The sequence below is a fragment of the Sorex fumeus genome, unplaced genomic scaffold (genome assembly GCF_029834395.1).
Source record: "Sorex fumeus unplaced genomic scaffold, SorFum_2.1 ptg000028l, whole genome shotgun sequence".
Lineage (NCBI taxonomy): Eukaryota > Metazoa > Chordata > Mammalia > Eulipotyphla > Soricidae > Sorex > Sorex fumeus.
The window spans coordinates 11,363,286-11,378,842 of record NW_026606085.1 but is presented as its reverse complement, the minus strand read 5'-3'; the positions used below and the strand labels follow the sequence as shown (position 1 = coordinate 11,378,842).

Below are 15,557 nucleotides of genomic sequence, written 5' to 3'. Positions count from 1 at the left end.
TCTTACTAACACCCTAAGATCCTACCAGTTAAATGGTACCCTCTTCTATGTCAACCCTGCCGAGCTGCTGTCACTTCTGCTGCTTCAGAGTAGGGCATGAGGCAAAAGGTTTTTGCTGTGAGATTAGAAAGTAGACTTTTGGATACTTCAAATGCTCTTGAACCAAGGATGTAAATCAAATCACTGAAAACATTCTGACACTAGCATCACGTGATACCAAAACACCATAAAGGTATTATAAACCATATCCCTGAGAAATAGTCAAGTCTTCAACAAGATATTGGCAAACTGAGTCTAATAATATATGAAGAGGATTACATACCAGAGCCAGATTTATCTCAAGAATGCAAGGTAACAAAATCAATAGCCATAGTAAGTTACAAGAACAAAGGTGTGAAACATGCAGTAATCTGATGAAAAAAATTATTTCACAATATTTAATATCCTTTAAACACTTAGGAAAATAAGAACATATGGGATTTCCCGCAGCCTTGCAAATAGCACTGGGGAAGGGGGATGGACGACAATGAAAAATCTAAAATTTTAAGAAAAATACAACAATCAAAAGAATATTTTGTTTTGAGGCCAAACCCGGTTCTCCTCAGGAATAATCCTGGAGGTGATGTGTGTGTGTGTGTGTGTGTGTGTGTGTGTGTGTGTGTGTGTGTGTGTATGGGGGGCGGGGGGTGCATAAACACCTGGATTGTCCTTGTACAAGACAAGTGCCTTAACTGCTGGACTGACTCTTAAACGGAGCTGCTCTTTTTAAGGGGAAACCAGAACTTCAGAGGGAGACTTTCCACGTATCTCTTCTGTACCAGCAGCCCTTGTCCAGGCTGGGAGACCTCCCTCTGCAGCTGACCTTGGGGGACACTCAGAAACAAGGCAGACAAGAGACAGGAGAATTCACACTTTCCACATATGCTCCACGGACAGTGTTCTTACACAGGAGCTAGAGCTTAACAAGAAAAAAAAATCACCAGTAGACTTCCTTACCTGTCTTCAGAAGTCTCCCCCACATACCTGGAAAAGTCAGGTCTGACTGGGCCTGAAAAGCTGCTACTAACTACTGGCGTATATCCCACCTCCTCATCCCACCAGCACCCATGCCGCAGAGACATTTCTTAAAAATCCCAATGTAGATTGATCTAATTTCACTTGTTAAAAATGACTAATGATTTTAATTCACATTTATATTTATAGTGTACATAAATATACCTACAGTGTAAAAGTTGGCATTTGAATTTATATAGGATTCAAATTTACATGCTGTTTATATCAAAGATACACAAATTACAGTCATCTGAAAGAATTTTCATAAATAGCATTACTATTAAAAACCAGGGTGTATCAATTCAAGTTCTTAATAGGCAGCATTTAAGCACTTACAATGTAATGTGTGATGTATATGAAGTATGTCAGTTAACCTTCCTATTTGGAAAGGGGGGCCGAAGAGGGCCTCAAGTGCCTTTCCTGCTATACTGGTCCAGCCTATGAACACATATGAACACATATCGAAGACATATACTGGTCCAGCCCAATCCAGTCTATGAACACATATCGAAATTACTTTTAAATTAAAAGAAAAATTTAAATGATGTAATCTTTTTCAAAAATCTTTATTAAGATGTCTCACAAATTAGGGGAAATCTTATTTGCTAGTAAGAGAAAAATTTTAATTTTATGACACAACTAAAAAATTCCAAAGACAACTTGGCACTATAACTTTAATAAACCACAGAGTTACTGGTTTCCTGTTCCTTTAAATTTCACTATAATGCAGTACCCTAAGCCTCCAAAAGAACACCAAATCAGGCCACAGATGTATGTTGCCCAGTGGTTGAACATTCATGTATCATGAGGTTCTGGGACTGATCTCTGGCACCATCTAGTTCCCTCTTGAAATGACACAGAAGAACTGGGACTGTGCCTTTCATCTACTAGTTTGGTTTTTAAGTATGTGGTGCCAGAGATGGAACCAGGATGGAACCCGTGCAGGCCAGACCCACACTCCAGCCTGAGCCAATTCGTGACAACCCTTTAATGTCTAAGCTTAAACAGATACACTAATACAGCTCAACAAACTAACTCTTCCCCTTCACAGAAAGAGATGAAGAATAAATATGGCATTAGTGCTTTAAAAAAAAAACAAAAAACAAGATCACTAATACCAAATCAGGAACACAAATGTTACCAATAAAAGATTCAATATTTCTTTTTATATTTCAGATGGTCTGTTAAATATTTTTTAACCCTTTATAATAAACTAATGCATAGCCCATTTTTCCCTTATGAGAGAAATGTACGAACAGTTCCTTTAATTATGCCCCTGCAAATAGGGCATTTTCGTAGAGAAGGTGCACACTCCTGGCATACTACCAGATGACCACAAGGAATGAATACAATAGAAACCTCTTTGTCCATACACACTTTACAAGTTCTTTCTTCTTGCAACCTCCTTAATTGCTCTTCCAAGGACAGACCTAATAGTATTGAAAAAAACAAAAACAACCTTTAGTGAAATTCCATTTCTCTTCCACTTACAAAAAAAAAAAAATAAGGTTCCGGTTAGTTTTCAATTTTGCCTAACCTGAAACATCTTCTGTTGGAATATACTTCATATTCTTTTCCACTGAGGAAAGAAAAACACAAAAACATTACTCTCCCAAATACAGAACCAGACTAAAGTTTGTTAAGTCCACTTGTTTGTCAAACATATGAGGAACTAAATCCCAAAACTTTCTATAATAATTTTATCAAACTCACCAAATAAGTTCTTATATATAGTAGAATCAATTTCTTTCAGGCAGTTTTTGAAGATGTTGGCTGCAGCATTTCCTTTAACTAATACTGTATCAATCAGTTCTCTTGCTTGTAAAGGCACCTGTGTTTTTTGTTTAATAATATCATGTTCCTGTTTATTAATGACATTAGCCTTCAAAAGATTATCCAGGATAGGCAGCACACATGTCAACTGCTGAAAGAGTGCCATTCTATTCCTCCGAATCAGTGATAAATCGTCTTCATTAGGAAACAAGAAAGAGAAAGATTATCCATTAAGCAGCTCCAACATTACTCAGAATGGTCAGTACCAATCTACAATTTGAGCACCAAATAAACAGGAATATTTACTTATTTGCACTTTAATTTGAAAACAAAATTACTTATTTGCACTTTAACATCTTTTTTTGGGAGCATTTCTAGATATTATAGAACACACAGTTTTGGGTCACTTTTTAAAGTTTTTATTGACAAGTGTTTGAACCCCTACCTGCTGCAGAGTGTAGACAGAGAACTTTAGAGGTCAGTGATCACTGTCCACCCCTGAACTTTCCCTGAGTACCACTATCATTTGCTAATAATACCACTTTACTTCTTTTTTTTTGAGGAGTTGGAAGGGGGCTCCCCAGCAACACAGGGGTAGGGAGTAAGGGGTCCTTTCCAGGATACTCAGAGGGCTACTCATCTAATGCTGGGCCCCACAATGAAGTGCTGCTTGGACCCAGGGGTGCCCGGGGACCTCAAGGCCATAAATGGCTCCAGGCCACATCCAGTGGTGCTCAAAGACGCCGAGGACAGAGCTCAGAGTACTGGGTCCACTCCAGCCTTTGAGCTCTCTCCTGTCTGTCACTTCACTATTCTAAGCGCTTTCACACAAACTGTCATTAGATACAAGGACCCTGTTGATACCAGGGCAGGCTGATAGCTCCTCATCCACAGGTGAAAGACCAAAAAGATGAATGACATATTCAAGGTTACAGGAAGCCTAAGCTGCAGATTCAGGGCCCTGCTGAGCAGCACCGGGGTGCCCTCATAGGGTCCACGGATGGGCATAACAGTGCCAGAATCCTAAGTCAGGACAGACACACACCTCAGGAGGCCTAGGCCCTGACAGTCATGCTCCCTCAGAAACCCTGAGCACCCTACCCCTCAATGGTGGCTGCCATGGCTGTTTTCTAAATATCTCAGTTGCAGTTTAGAAAACTGAATCAAGTCTGCCTTCTTTAGAAACAGTTGCTTTCTCTTTTAATCACAAAACCCTTAATTAAACCTCCTACATTTATAAAACATGGGTATCAATACTTGAGATGGTTTTCAAAAAACATACCTTACTTTGATGTTCTAACCTTTAAAGTTAGTTGCCTTTAAAATAAAAAATGAAGGGCTGGAGAGAGAATACAGTGAGTAGAGCACTTGTCTTGCAAGGGGCCAAGCCCTGTTCAATCCCCAGCAACACATTCAGTCCCCAGAGCCAGCTGGGAATAAGCCCTGAGCACCTGCTGGGTGTGGCCCAAAACCAAAAAAAAATTCCTATATTTAAAAGTTTAATAAGACTTAAGTCACAAAAAGAGAAATCTGACTTCTAGAAGTGAAAAATGTCAATTCATTTCAAAACTATGACAATTCTTCTCTCTAACCACAATTTATCTTTCTAACCTAGTAACTCATTCCCAGGGTCAGGGAAAGCTCAACGAACTGCAACGCAGGCTGCCACACACAGGGCTCGAGAGACGATCTCACTGAGTGTGGCCTCAATGAGCCCCACCATCACCGGGGAAGCACCCAACCCCCAAAATTCATCTCAGATCCAGAAATAAAGTGTTGCATGGGGCTGACCTGAATTCGATCCCCAGCACCACATACATTTTATTTCACTGATATAAGTTTTTTCTTTTCTGTTGGCACTCGAGCTAGACTAAGGCTGTGTGCACTCAGAGCAAGTGCTGACCACTAAGCATATCCCAAGTTCCGCATGCAGTGGTGCATTAATAAGTTCTGAGTGCAGCCCAATTCTGCTCATTCCCTTCTAGTCTTTTTTTTTTTCTTCCAGTCTCTTTTTCGTTACCAGTACCCTAACCTCTTCCACTCTCATCTGACTTTTATCAGATAAAATTTCAAATTCCTAATTCTAGATCATTTTTGTACTTCTCAAACTGGATTTAGAGATGATTTCATCTCATCTGCATTTCACTGTATCTAACAATCCTTAGAACTTTCTCATTTCTCCCAGACCCTTCCTCTCACTAAGCACCTCCACTTCCCAAACCAATTTACTCAACCAAAAAAATGCTGATGTGCCAGGAATTGTGCTAAACTTTCATTTTCAATATCTCATTTAACTATGACAGCAACTTAATGTAATTTGCACACTATGCCCTCATTTCAGGTAAAACCTGAGTTCTGTTTAAATAACTGTAAAGGCAGGATTAAAATAAAAATCCTTCTCCGTATAGAAGTCAGACTTTAAACAAGCTGCTATGTGGCCACAAATGATTTCCTAGACCATTCCTCTACACTTAGATAAGAAAGTGCCCTCTAGTCTAAATGCCCCCATTCCCACATTGTCAACTCTGCACCTGCAACTCTCTCCAGCTCTTCAGCGCCAGCTCAATAGTGTCAACACAACTGGTTTACAAACTGGTTTATAAGCACCTCCAGAGAGCAAGAGCCATGGGTGTTCATGCTCAATATTTCTTGAAGTAATGGCACGAAAGACTTGTTTTGAGAGTCTGAGACACAGCAGTCTGGACAAACAACACTCTCAGTTCCCTTTGACCCTTGGGCTGGGCAGGGCATCTCATCAAGTACAAGGGTTTCAGCATCAGTTCTATATTTTTACATAAGTAATCACTCAGCCAGAATTAATGTAAAACACCATATTAAGAATAATATTGGACTGGAGAGAAAGTAAAGAAGGTCAAGCATTTTCCAGGTATGTGACTGCTTTGGCTGATCCCAGTTCAATTTCTGCCACTCCACATAGTATCCTAAGCACTGCCAAAGGTTGCTCCTGAGCAGAATCAGTAATAGCCCCTAAGCACTGCTGCATGTGGCCCAAAAAACAAAATAAAGTATCTGGAGAATTTTATTTTAAAGCATACATAGATATCTCCCTCAAACTTTCAATTTTGCTTTTTGTTTTTTGGGCCCACCTGGAGGTGCTCTATGCCTAGCTCTGCACACAGGAATCACTCCCAGCAGTGGTCGGTGCATTATAGGAGATGCTGGAGACGAAACCCAAGTCAGTCACATGCAAAGCAAACATGCTACTTGCTGTACTATTACTCTGGTCCTCAATTTTGCTTATTCAAAACAATTTAAATTACATATGAGAAAGAAGGGCTGGAGCGATAGAACAGCAGTAGGGTGTTTGCCTTACAAGCGGCCAACATGGCCGACCCGACTTCGATTCCTCCGCCCCTCTCGGAGAGCCCAGCAAAGCTACTGAGAGTATCTCGCCTGCACGGCAGAGCCTGGCAAGCTACCTGTGACGTATTTGATATGCCAAACACAGCAACAACAAGTCTCGTGATGGAGACATTACTGGGCCCACTCGAGCAAATCGATGAACAACGGGAGGACCGTGACCGTGTATGAGAAAGAAAATTCAATTTCATACTGAAACATTTCATCCTCTTATTAGCAGACATCAGGGAGTCTTATGACAGACATACAGAAAACACACAATAGCTGTCAGGGAAGAGAGCTGAGAGATGTTTTAGCCCACTAACAAGTTCACTTAGCACACTAAGTCAAAAATACCTGAAGCCATTTCTTCAGCTTGTCTTTCCTTCTCCTCGATTCTGTTTTCATCTTCAGCATTAAGAAGTGCTGACACAAGATCACTAACTGTCTTGTAGTTCTCTCCAGCTGTGAGGATCTGACTCTGCACTGTCTGTCTGACCAGCCTCCTACTGAAGCCCATTTCTAAGGCTGCCTTGACCACAGGTGTGTTCATCATGACAGCATCTTCCGACGGCGTCTCTCCAGGTCCAAAGTGAAGAACTATTGAAAAGACACAGACCTATGTTAGATTCCATAAAAATGCAACTATGAGGAAAAATGACAACTATGACACAATCTTTACCTTCATGATGTGTATATTCTGCTGAGAGATAAACTATGTGACCTGATTACTCTAGCTCCAAAAAAGTCTGAATTCAATTAAGAATCAAATGAATCTCTACATTCACCTACCTCCATATGGCAGACCCTCTGCTTATTCCTCCAACTTTCCATGCAGTAAAGGGAAAGAACAGCTCAGAGACCCCAGGGTAGGTAAGTACAAAGATTCATCTTCAGCACAGCAGGAACACAGCAACACAATAGGAAAACACACAGAAGCTACCAAGCTCAATGAGTAAAAATAATATGAAGGCTCTATCATTACAGATTAGCTTTGTAAACTCCCAGAGAATAACTTTAGTGATACCACACTGAAGGTGTTTCATGAGTTTGAAGAAATGATGGCACAGGTAGGCAGCAAAATACAAGCATGAGAGTGGATGTGAGAAAACTACAATCAGAAGCAACAGAAATGAAGAGTATGATAGATGATACCAAAAAACTCAACAGAAGGCCTGAGCGGCAGAGTAACAGCAGGTGAAATAAAGCTAGAGGAACTCCAACAAGGGATACAGGAAGCCTCTAGGAAAGAACAAAAGGTGGAAAAAAGTCTGAAAAAATTTAACACACCATGGGATAAGTTTAAGAGGAACAATATAATAATCAGCAGAGTTTTTGTAAAACCGGAGGGTAATTGATGAAGAGGACGAAGTTGAAGAGATCACAGATAAGAATTTCCCCAATTTGAGGAGTGCAGGCACAGAGATCCAAGAGGCCCTTAGGCAGAGAGAGAGGCCTCCAGACCCCTACACCAGGCATATCCAGGGCATCCTGGAGGGGGGAGAGGGAGCCCACCACCCATCCAAACAAAAGCCCCGGTAGCAACTCCATACTTCAATTGCCGCCACACACAACAGGACTCAAAGAGGTCTAAAGGGCATGGCAAAAGTAGACCCATATAGAAAAAATAAATCAAGACACATTATAATCAGAATGACAAAAGACAGACAATACTAAAAGCAAGATCAAAAACAGGAACTTTCAGAGGAAGGGGTATGGGGAAAAAAATAATAAAAGGAACTTAAATACATAGGGAAGCCCAGAAGATTCATAGCAAATCTATCAAATGAGACTCTATGAGCCACAAGAGAATGGTGGGACGAAGTAGCACTGCACTGCACTGTCCTCCCATTGTAAAATAAAAACCTCATTGAAATAAACACTCCACCAAGAATGTTCTATCCAGAAAGGTCATCATTCAGATCTGAAGGAACAATACAGAACTTCATGGAAAGGCAATAGATAGAGAATTCACAGCCATTGTGGCCAATGTAAGTTCTATCCCTAGGGCCCCATATGATCCCCAAAACTGCCAGGAGTGATACCTGAGTGTAGAGCCAAAAGTAAGCCCTGAGCACTGCTGATGTGATCTCAAAACAAAAACAAACAAAGACCAAACAAACTTCTCCACAAATTCATGGCACTTATGTTAGCCCTCTATAGATTAAGGAAGATCTGTTTATTCCTGGCTTGCTAAGAATATTTTTCACTTTTCAATAATGAATCAATGTTTCAGTTATACTGAATGTCCAATATGCCTATTCAGGTGATATTTTTTACATGCAAAGAAATTTTATTACAATTTTAATATTTTTCTACTCTAAAGCCTATGGTAAATATACTACTCTAAACATATATACTATGGGGCCGGAGCAATAGCACAGCGGGTAAGGCGTTTGCCTTGCACGCATCTGACCCGGGTTCGATTCCCAGCATCCCATATGGTCCCCCAAGCACCGCCAGGAGTAATTCCTGAGTGCAGAGCCAGGAGTAACCCCTGAGCATTGTTGGGTGTGATCCAAAAAGCAAAAAAATAAAACAAAATAAAAAATAAACATATATACTATGAATATATATAACAATACAATTCTACTATAAATATACCAAATTTCACTTTTTATGATTAAACACATTTATACTTTTACAGGCCAATTCAGGTTTTTCCCTTAAATTTTGCTTAATTCTCCTGTCCTCACTCTTACTATATAGTATACTTGTGTGATTTATCTATTTCATGTTAATTTATTTATTTTTGCTTTTTGGGTCATACCCAGTGATGCTCAGGGGTTACTCCTGACTCTGCACTCAGGAATTATTCCTGGCAGTGCTCGGGGGACCATATGGGATGCCGGGGATCGAACCGGAGTCGGCCATGTGCAAGGCAAACGCCCTACCAGCTGTGCTATCGCTCCAGCCCCTAATTTTTTAAATTTTTATTTATTTTTTTATTTTTGCTTTTTGGGTCACACCCAGCAATGCTCAGGGGTTACTCCTGGCTCATGCACTCAGAAATCACTCCTGGCGGTGTTCGGGGGACCATATGAGATGCTGGGAATCTAACCTGTATCGGCCATGTTGGCTGCGTGCAAGGCAAACGCCCTACCCGCTGTGCTATCGCTCCAGCCCACCAGCCCCTAATTTTGAATTGAGTATTAGTGGATTCCCCATCCCAAGTAAATAAAAATTACAATAAAGTTCTTATCTATCAATTAATGTAAACAGACAAAATTCTTCAGACAAAATTACTGAAGAGTTTAATATATACATGCTACTATGGGATTCACTTTAGCTTTACAGATAATGAAATAAATAGGACAAGGAAATCATTGCAAATGGTAACCAAGACTAACAAGGCATGTCTACATGTAGAGCACATAAAACAGCTTCATATAAGACAAAGAAGGTCATATGAAACAAGGAAGGTGAATATTTGGTGGTAACGGGATTCATTAAGATAATCAATTAATTGATATGCACCAAACACTGGCAAAGCAATTATTACCAGGAATAAAGGAAGCAGTCATGACCAATACAAGAAGAGGGCCTTCAATACCCCTGGATGAATCACCAGACTTTATATCAGGAAACAAAGCTGCTAAATACTACTACAGACAACCAACTAACCCAACAGACATACAAACAGACAAACAGTCTCACTAGCAATAGGATACAGGCCTTTGTCAAACACATGCCTTTGTGAAATTCATCAGAACAGACCTTACTGTTGGGCCTCAAGGCAAGCCTTAACCAAGTGAAGAACAGCAAAACCAGTACGAGGGAGACAGCTCAAAGGGGTGGAGCATATGCTCTGCATGTGGGTGCCTAGGTTTGATTGTGAACATCCACACTGTCACCCCAATTATAAACTATAACTATAAACATCTATAAATGTCACACTGCTGGCCCAAACCATCCCCCCCCCAAATTAATATACAGAAGTACATATACATATTTACATACATGTACATGTGTGCACGTGCACGTGCACACGCACACATGCACATACACACTCCTCTGTATTGTCTCTCCAGCCCTGATTTTCATTTTTTTGAGGAATCTTAAACTCTCCATGACAAATGCCCAATTTACATTTCTACCAGCAAGTGTGAGATTGGACATCTTCATCAACACCTTCCTTTTTGGAAGGATCATAAATTGCATTTCTTGTTTGGTATTCTTTGAGCTAACTGCTATCATTTTCTCTGGCAAGTTTCTTATCTCCCTTGTTGGAATATCAACACTTTCAAGAACCTATCTACTTTCATTCTTTACATTCTCATAATAATTTCATTCATATTTGAAATGTTTTCATACATACTTGGTGGATCAGCAGTTTCCTCTCCAGCAGTGTCTGAAGTGGACAACAGCTACAAAATAGGAGTGTGAGATCAGAAACCTCGAAAATCCTCAACAGACCAACGTTCATGTGTTCACGTAACACACAATCACTTAGCAAAATGAGAGAAGCTACCTACTTTACTTTGTTCTGCTGTAGTAGTCATTAAGATGTGCCTAAATATCACGTACTTCCAAATTAGAATTCAAGTTACTGTGTCAGCTTCAGGAGAGTATGAAACAGTATTAATGATTTCTGATTCTATTCAGAAAGTGTTACTTGAGTTGCATTACTACCAAGGGGCTTCAAATTACTGACAAGTTCACATTTTCTGTTTTTCTGAAAACATGGATGGGCTAGATGGACTGGACCCTAAAGGTTCTCCTCTAACCCCACCATACATTAGTACAGCTTCAGGTTTAGTTAATTGTTTCAAAAATGTTGAAAAAGCCTTAACCAAGGTAGTCACAAAAATAAAAATTACAACAACCTTTGTATTAATATGTAGCCAAAAAGCATAGCAGATGTCAATGATCACTTCCAATAAAACTGTGTAACTTCAGAGCATTCACTATTTCCAAATATAAAATGGATTTACCTGTTCAAGAAGATGAGGATATCTAGCTTGAACGTCATCAACAAACTCCTGCCCTTTCATGCGTATCAAGAACTCACACCTAAACCATAAAAGAAATCTGCTTTATAGTAAATAAGGAAAATAAAATATAAAGAAAAGTGGTTTCCAAACTTTTTGTAGTCCACATTATAAATTTTTTACACCACAACCTAGTGAACACATATATTTAACAGAAGCAAAATTCTCACAAGACAATACAAACTATATACTGATGCATTTGGATGTCTTGTATTTACCTTCATTAATACAATTACCAGTGATACAGGATACTGGAAACAATCCAAATGTCTTTCAACTGATAAATGAAAATAAACTGTAAAAGACTCAAATTTCTTATCTAGGCAACTCAGTTATTGTTCTTAATCTTTAATTTTCTTGAGACATATGTTCATAACGATTTAAGTAAAGTACAGGACAGAGAGACAGCACAGGGGTTAAGATGCATGCATTCAACTGCTGGCTCAACTCCCAGCAACCCGGGGTCCCCCCCCCCCCAGCACTGCCAGGTGTACCCTGAGGTCTCTGGGCACTAAAGGATGAAGCCCTGGAAGATCCTGAGCATTGCTGGGGTAGCTAATATTCAGCACTTGCTAAGAATCACGGAAAGGGGCCCCAGGCCTCCTGAGCACCCGAGAGCACCTGCACACCACAAAAAATGGGTAACAAACCAAACAGTATAATGAACTTTGCCTCCCATCATCTCCTTCTCCGATAAACTAGGAGAGTACAGATTTCATGACTTATTTATCTACTGGTATATGCCTATTATAAAAATATCCAGTGAGCATGGGGCTGGAGCGATAGCACAGTGGGTAGGGCATTTGCCTTGCATGTGGCAACCCGGGTTCGATTCCTGCCATCCCATATGGTTCCCTGAGCACCACCAGGGGTAATTCCTGAGTGCATGAGCCAGGCGTAACCCCTAGGCAACGTGGGGTGTGACTGATAAAGCCAAAAATAAATAAATAAACTAGTGAGCAACCTAATATTTGTTGAACAAATAGATTAACTGTGCTCACAGTGATAATTTATTCATTTACTGATACTGATTACACAAAATTCAAATTTATTTCAGCATATTGTCAAAAAGCTGTCCCCAGCCTCTTCCCTTTAGCTGAGACAAAAGACAACCTGAAATAAGCCAAGATTATGTTTTGCTTTGTTTAATAAAGGGCAAAATCTAACAACCCAAAGGCTGCAAATGGAAAGTGGCATTCTTCTATTCTCTTCAGCAAAATATTAAATTTCAATTATATGCATGTAATTAGAGCCAAATATAATTAAGTCATTTAAAATTTCAACAATAGGGGCCAGGGTTAAGACAAAGTACCTGTCATCAATGCTTCAGGCCCATCATTTTTCCTACATTAAGTAAACAAAAGTCTGGAGCCAAAAAAAAAAAATACAGCCAGTAAGACACCTACCTTGGACGTGGGTGACCTGGGTTCAATCCCAGGCAACGCATATGGTCCCCTGAGCATTTCTAGGAGTGATCTCTGAGTAAAAAGCCAGGAGTAAGCCTTGAGCACAGCCAGGTATGCCCCAACCCCTATGCAAAACTTAGCAAATAAATTACAAAGACTAACCCCTCATCTCTTCGATTCCACTGTTCTTCCTGCATTAACATATGCCTCAGAGACCTGGGCCCTATGAAAACAGGATGAGAATGCTATTCGGGTCTCTCAAAGAGGAATCGAAAGAGCTATGTTTGGAATATCACGATTCACTCAAATGAGAGATAGAATCCGGAGTTCTGATCTTCATCAACGCTCAAGAATCAGGGACGCTGTCTCATTTGCCAAGACATCAAAAATCAGATGGGCTGGACACATAATGAGGTTTACAGACAACCACTGGACTAGAGCCATTACTGACTGCATTCCACGGGACGTCAAAAGATCACGTGGACGCCCACCTACAAGATGGTCAGACTTCTTCGTCAAGACCCTGAATGATCGGTTTGAGGCTCTGCATGTTCCTAGAATGAACAGATACCATTGGGCTACACTAGCACGCAACCGGGATGAATGGAGACGTTACTGGCACCCGCTCGAGTAAATCGATGAATAACGGGATTAAGTGCTTCACTTACGTGATTAAGTGAACCCCTCATTTTACTTATGAGTAAAGAGGCTCAAAGGCAGAATTCAAAATTCTATTCCCAGTAACAACACTGTCTCTAAATTCGTTTCAGACTAGTCAAAAAAAAAGTGTGTTAAGAGACTTTGTGCCTAAAATTGGCATATCACAAGATAAATTTGTGTAAAACAATTTAATTTTTACCAGATTTTATTACATACTTTTATAATTATCTTATTCCTAGATACATTTTATGTCACTCCCCTTGTTTTCCTTTGCCTTTCTTGCCTCTAATTCTTGTTCTATTACATTTCACATGTCTTTGTAATCCCTAGGTCTTATTAAAAAGAAAAAGGGGTATGGAAGGATGTGGTTCAGTGGCAGAGCAACATGCCTTACATGTGAAAACTGGGTTCAATCCCCAGTACTGGAGAAGAAAATTGAAAGGTAACAAAACAGTAATAACTATATAGTCATGAAGCATAAGGCAGGCCGGGGAGACAGCTCAGAAGCCCCAAGTGTACCTGATCCCCTCAACACAGTATGAATGTGGAACTGCTATATTAAAATATAAACTGAGTTATGCAAGCATTGTCTTTTCTTCCCCTTTGATGTTGATGCTGAAGGGCCAGGGATGGAACCCAGGGACTCACACATGCAAGGAGAGAGCTCTACCACAGAGCCACTCCCCCAGCCCAGTACCACTTCTCAGGCAGAGCTGAGGCAGAATGGCTTTCAAAATAATTACCTGGGAAACCACTTGGCATGCTCCACCCACGGATCATCTCCAGATTCCCAACACCTTAAGCCACCATCACAACAAAAGCATTTGACATCATCATTGCGACCTGAAAGAAAAAAACAAGATAGAAAATAAGTACACACATGTAAGTTAAAATGAACTCTGGAAAATGTACAGCCACACACACATGGGTGTCTCTTACCCACACAGTAGAAACCAGCACTTGCAAGCTGCTCTGGATGAACGGGAACACTCGATGGCCAGCACATAAACGTCCTCAGCCGAGCTGCACATGTCTGCATGCTCAGATTTGAAATGCTAAACCTCAGCGTTTCTAGAGAATTTTCCAAAAATGGACAGTCTGGAAAATGTCTCCGGTGCTCTGACATAGCATCATCCTTCGGCTCCCAGTTACTGAGTGTTCCACCACAGGCAAAGCAGGCAACTCTATCTCCAGGTCCTATATAATAAAATCCAGCTCTTGCCAATTCTGAAGGTGATAGAAAAGTTAATGGCCACAAGCGATAAGTAAGAAATCTTGCTTCTTCGGTACTCATCGCAAAACTGTAGGGATTAGTCCTCGTTGGGGAGAAGTCCTCACCTGCTCTTGAATGAACAGGGTTGAATGAAAGGTTGGAAAAAGAATCAGTCAATGAGTCACCAGGCTCCGAAGCAGGACACAAGGAATGTGTGAAACCACTTCTCGCTGGAGAAGGAACACTCTTAGAGGTGGATTCCAGATTAGCATCAGAAACCAGATTCTGAATAAAGCTGCAGCTGGGGTACAACTTCTTATGCTTTTCCACAGGATTGTCTCCTTGTTTCCAGTTGTCCAGCATCAGGCCACAGCAGAAGCATTTGACCTTGTCAATCACACCGGTGTAATAAAAGCCCGCGCGAGCCAGGCTCCTTTCCGAGACAGGCACGCCGGGCGGGAAGGTGGAGTACGTGGACATGCGATAGAGCTCACAGGAAAAGTCATATTTCATTTTTTGTTTGCTGTCATCTGTCCAATTTGATAAGATTGTGCTATCTTCCATTTTATTCTTAATTTTTTTATACGAAAGACCTAGAACAAGTCTTTGGGAGGTAGTTTTGTGCATGAGTGGCTGTACTTGGCAATGAATCTGAAGGGTTTTCACCCACATTAAACTGTGTATCAATAAAACAAACAAAAGGGGCAGGCTCCTCCTACTCGGTCAAATTCACTGCATTTGTACGGAAGCTTACTCGGATGGGCTAAATCTCTCTCCTAAAATACCAAGTACACTTTCAGGTTCTATCATCGCTCTTATGTAACTGGCTGCTTCAGTTTCTAATACCGTATTAAACAGACTCAATGGCTTGAAAAAAGAGCTGACACAAAACGTTAATTCTGACTCTTTTTCTGTCAAAGGTCCGTAAGATTCCCAAATTCGCGACTTCAAAATACCTCTATCAAGCCTTTGATGTGCTCTTGGGTGACGCCTACAGACCTCTGGGGACGGCGCCCACTGGGACCTGCTCCTCCAGGGGCAGGGGAGATGGCGAGCACGCCTCAGCCAGGAGTTCCTCAACCGCCTCAGGTCTTCACACCG

At 40.7% G+C, this 15,557-nt stretch overlaps 1 protein-coding gene across 1 annotated transcript; it reads right to left on the bottom strand.

Moving 5' to 3' along the window:
* Positions 1–2,143: 2,143 nt before the first annotated feature.
* On the bottom strand, positions 2,144–15,394 carry BIRC2 (baculoviral IAP repeat containing 2). Its single transcript, XM_056114923.1, has 8 exons — positions 14,183–15,394; positions 13,987–14,086; positions 11,121–11,199; positions 10,505–10,553; positions 6,544–6,786; positions 2,767–3,021; positions 2,591–2,632; positions 2,144–2,483 (listed from the first exon to the last, which is right to left on the bottom strand). The coding sequence occupies exons 1-8, from the start codon at positions 15,126–15,128 to the stop codon at positions 2,290–2,292; spliced, it is 1,908 nt and encodes a 635-aa protein (XP_055970898.1). The 5' UTR covers positions 15,129–15,394; the 3' UTR covers positions 2,144–2,289.
* Between the last annotated feature and the right edge of the window lie 163 nt (positions 15,395–15,557).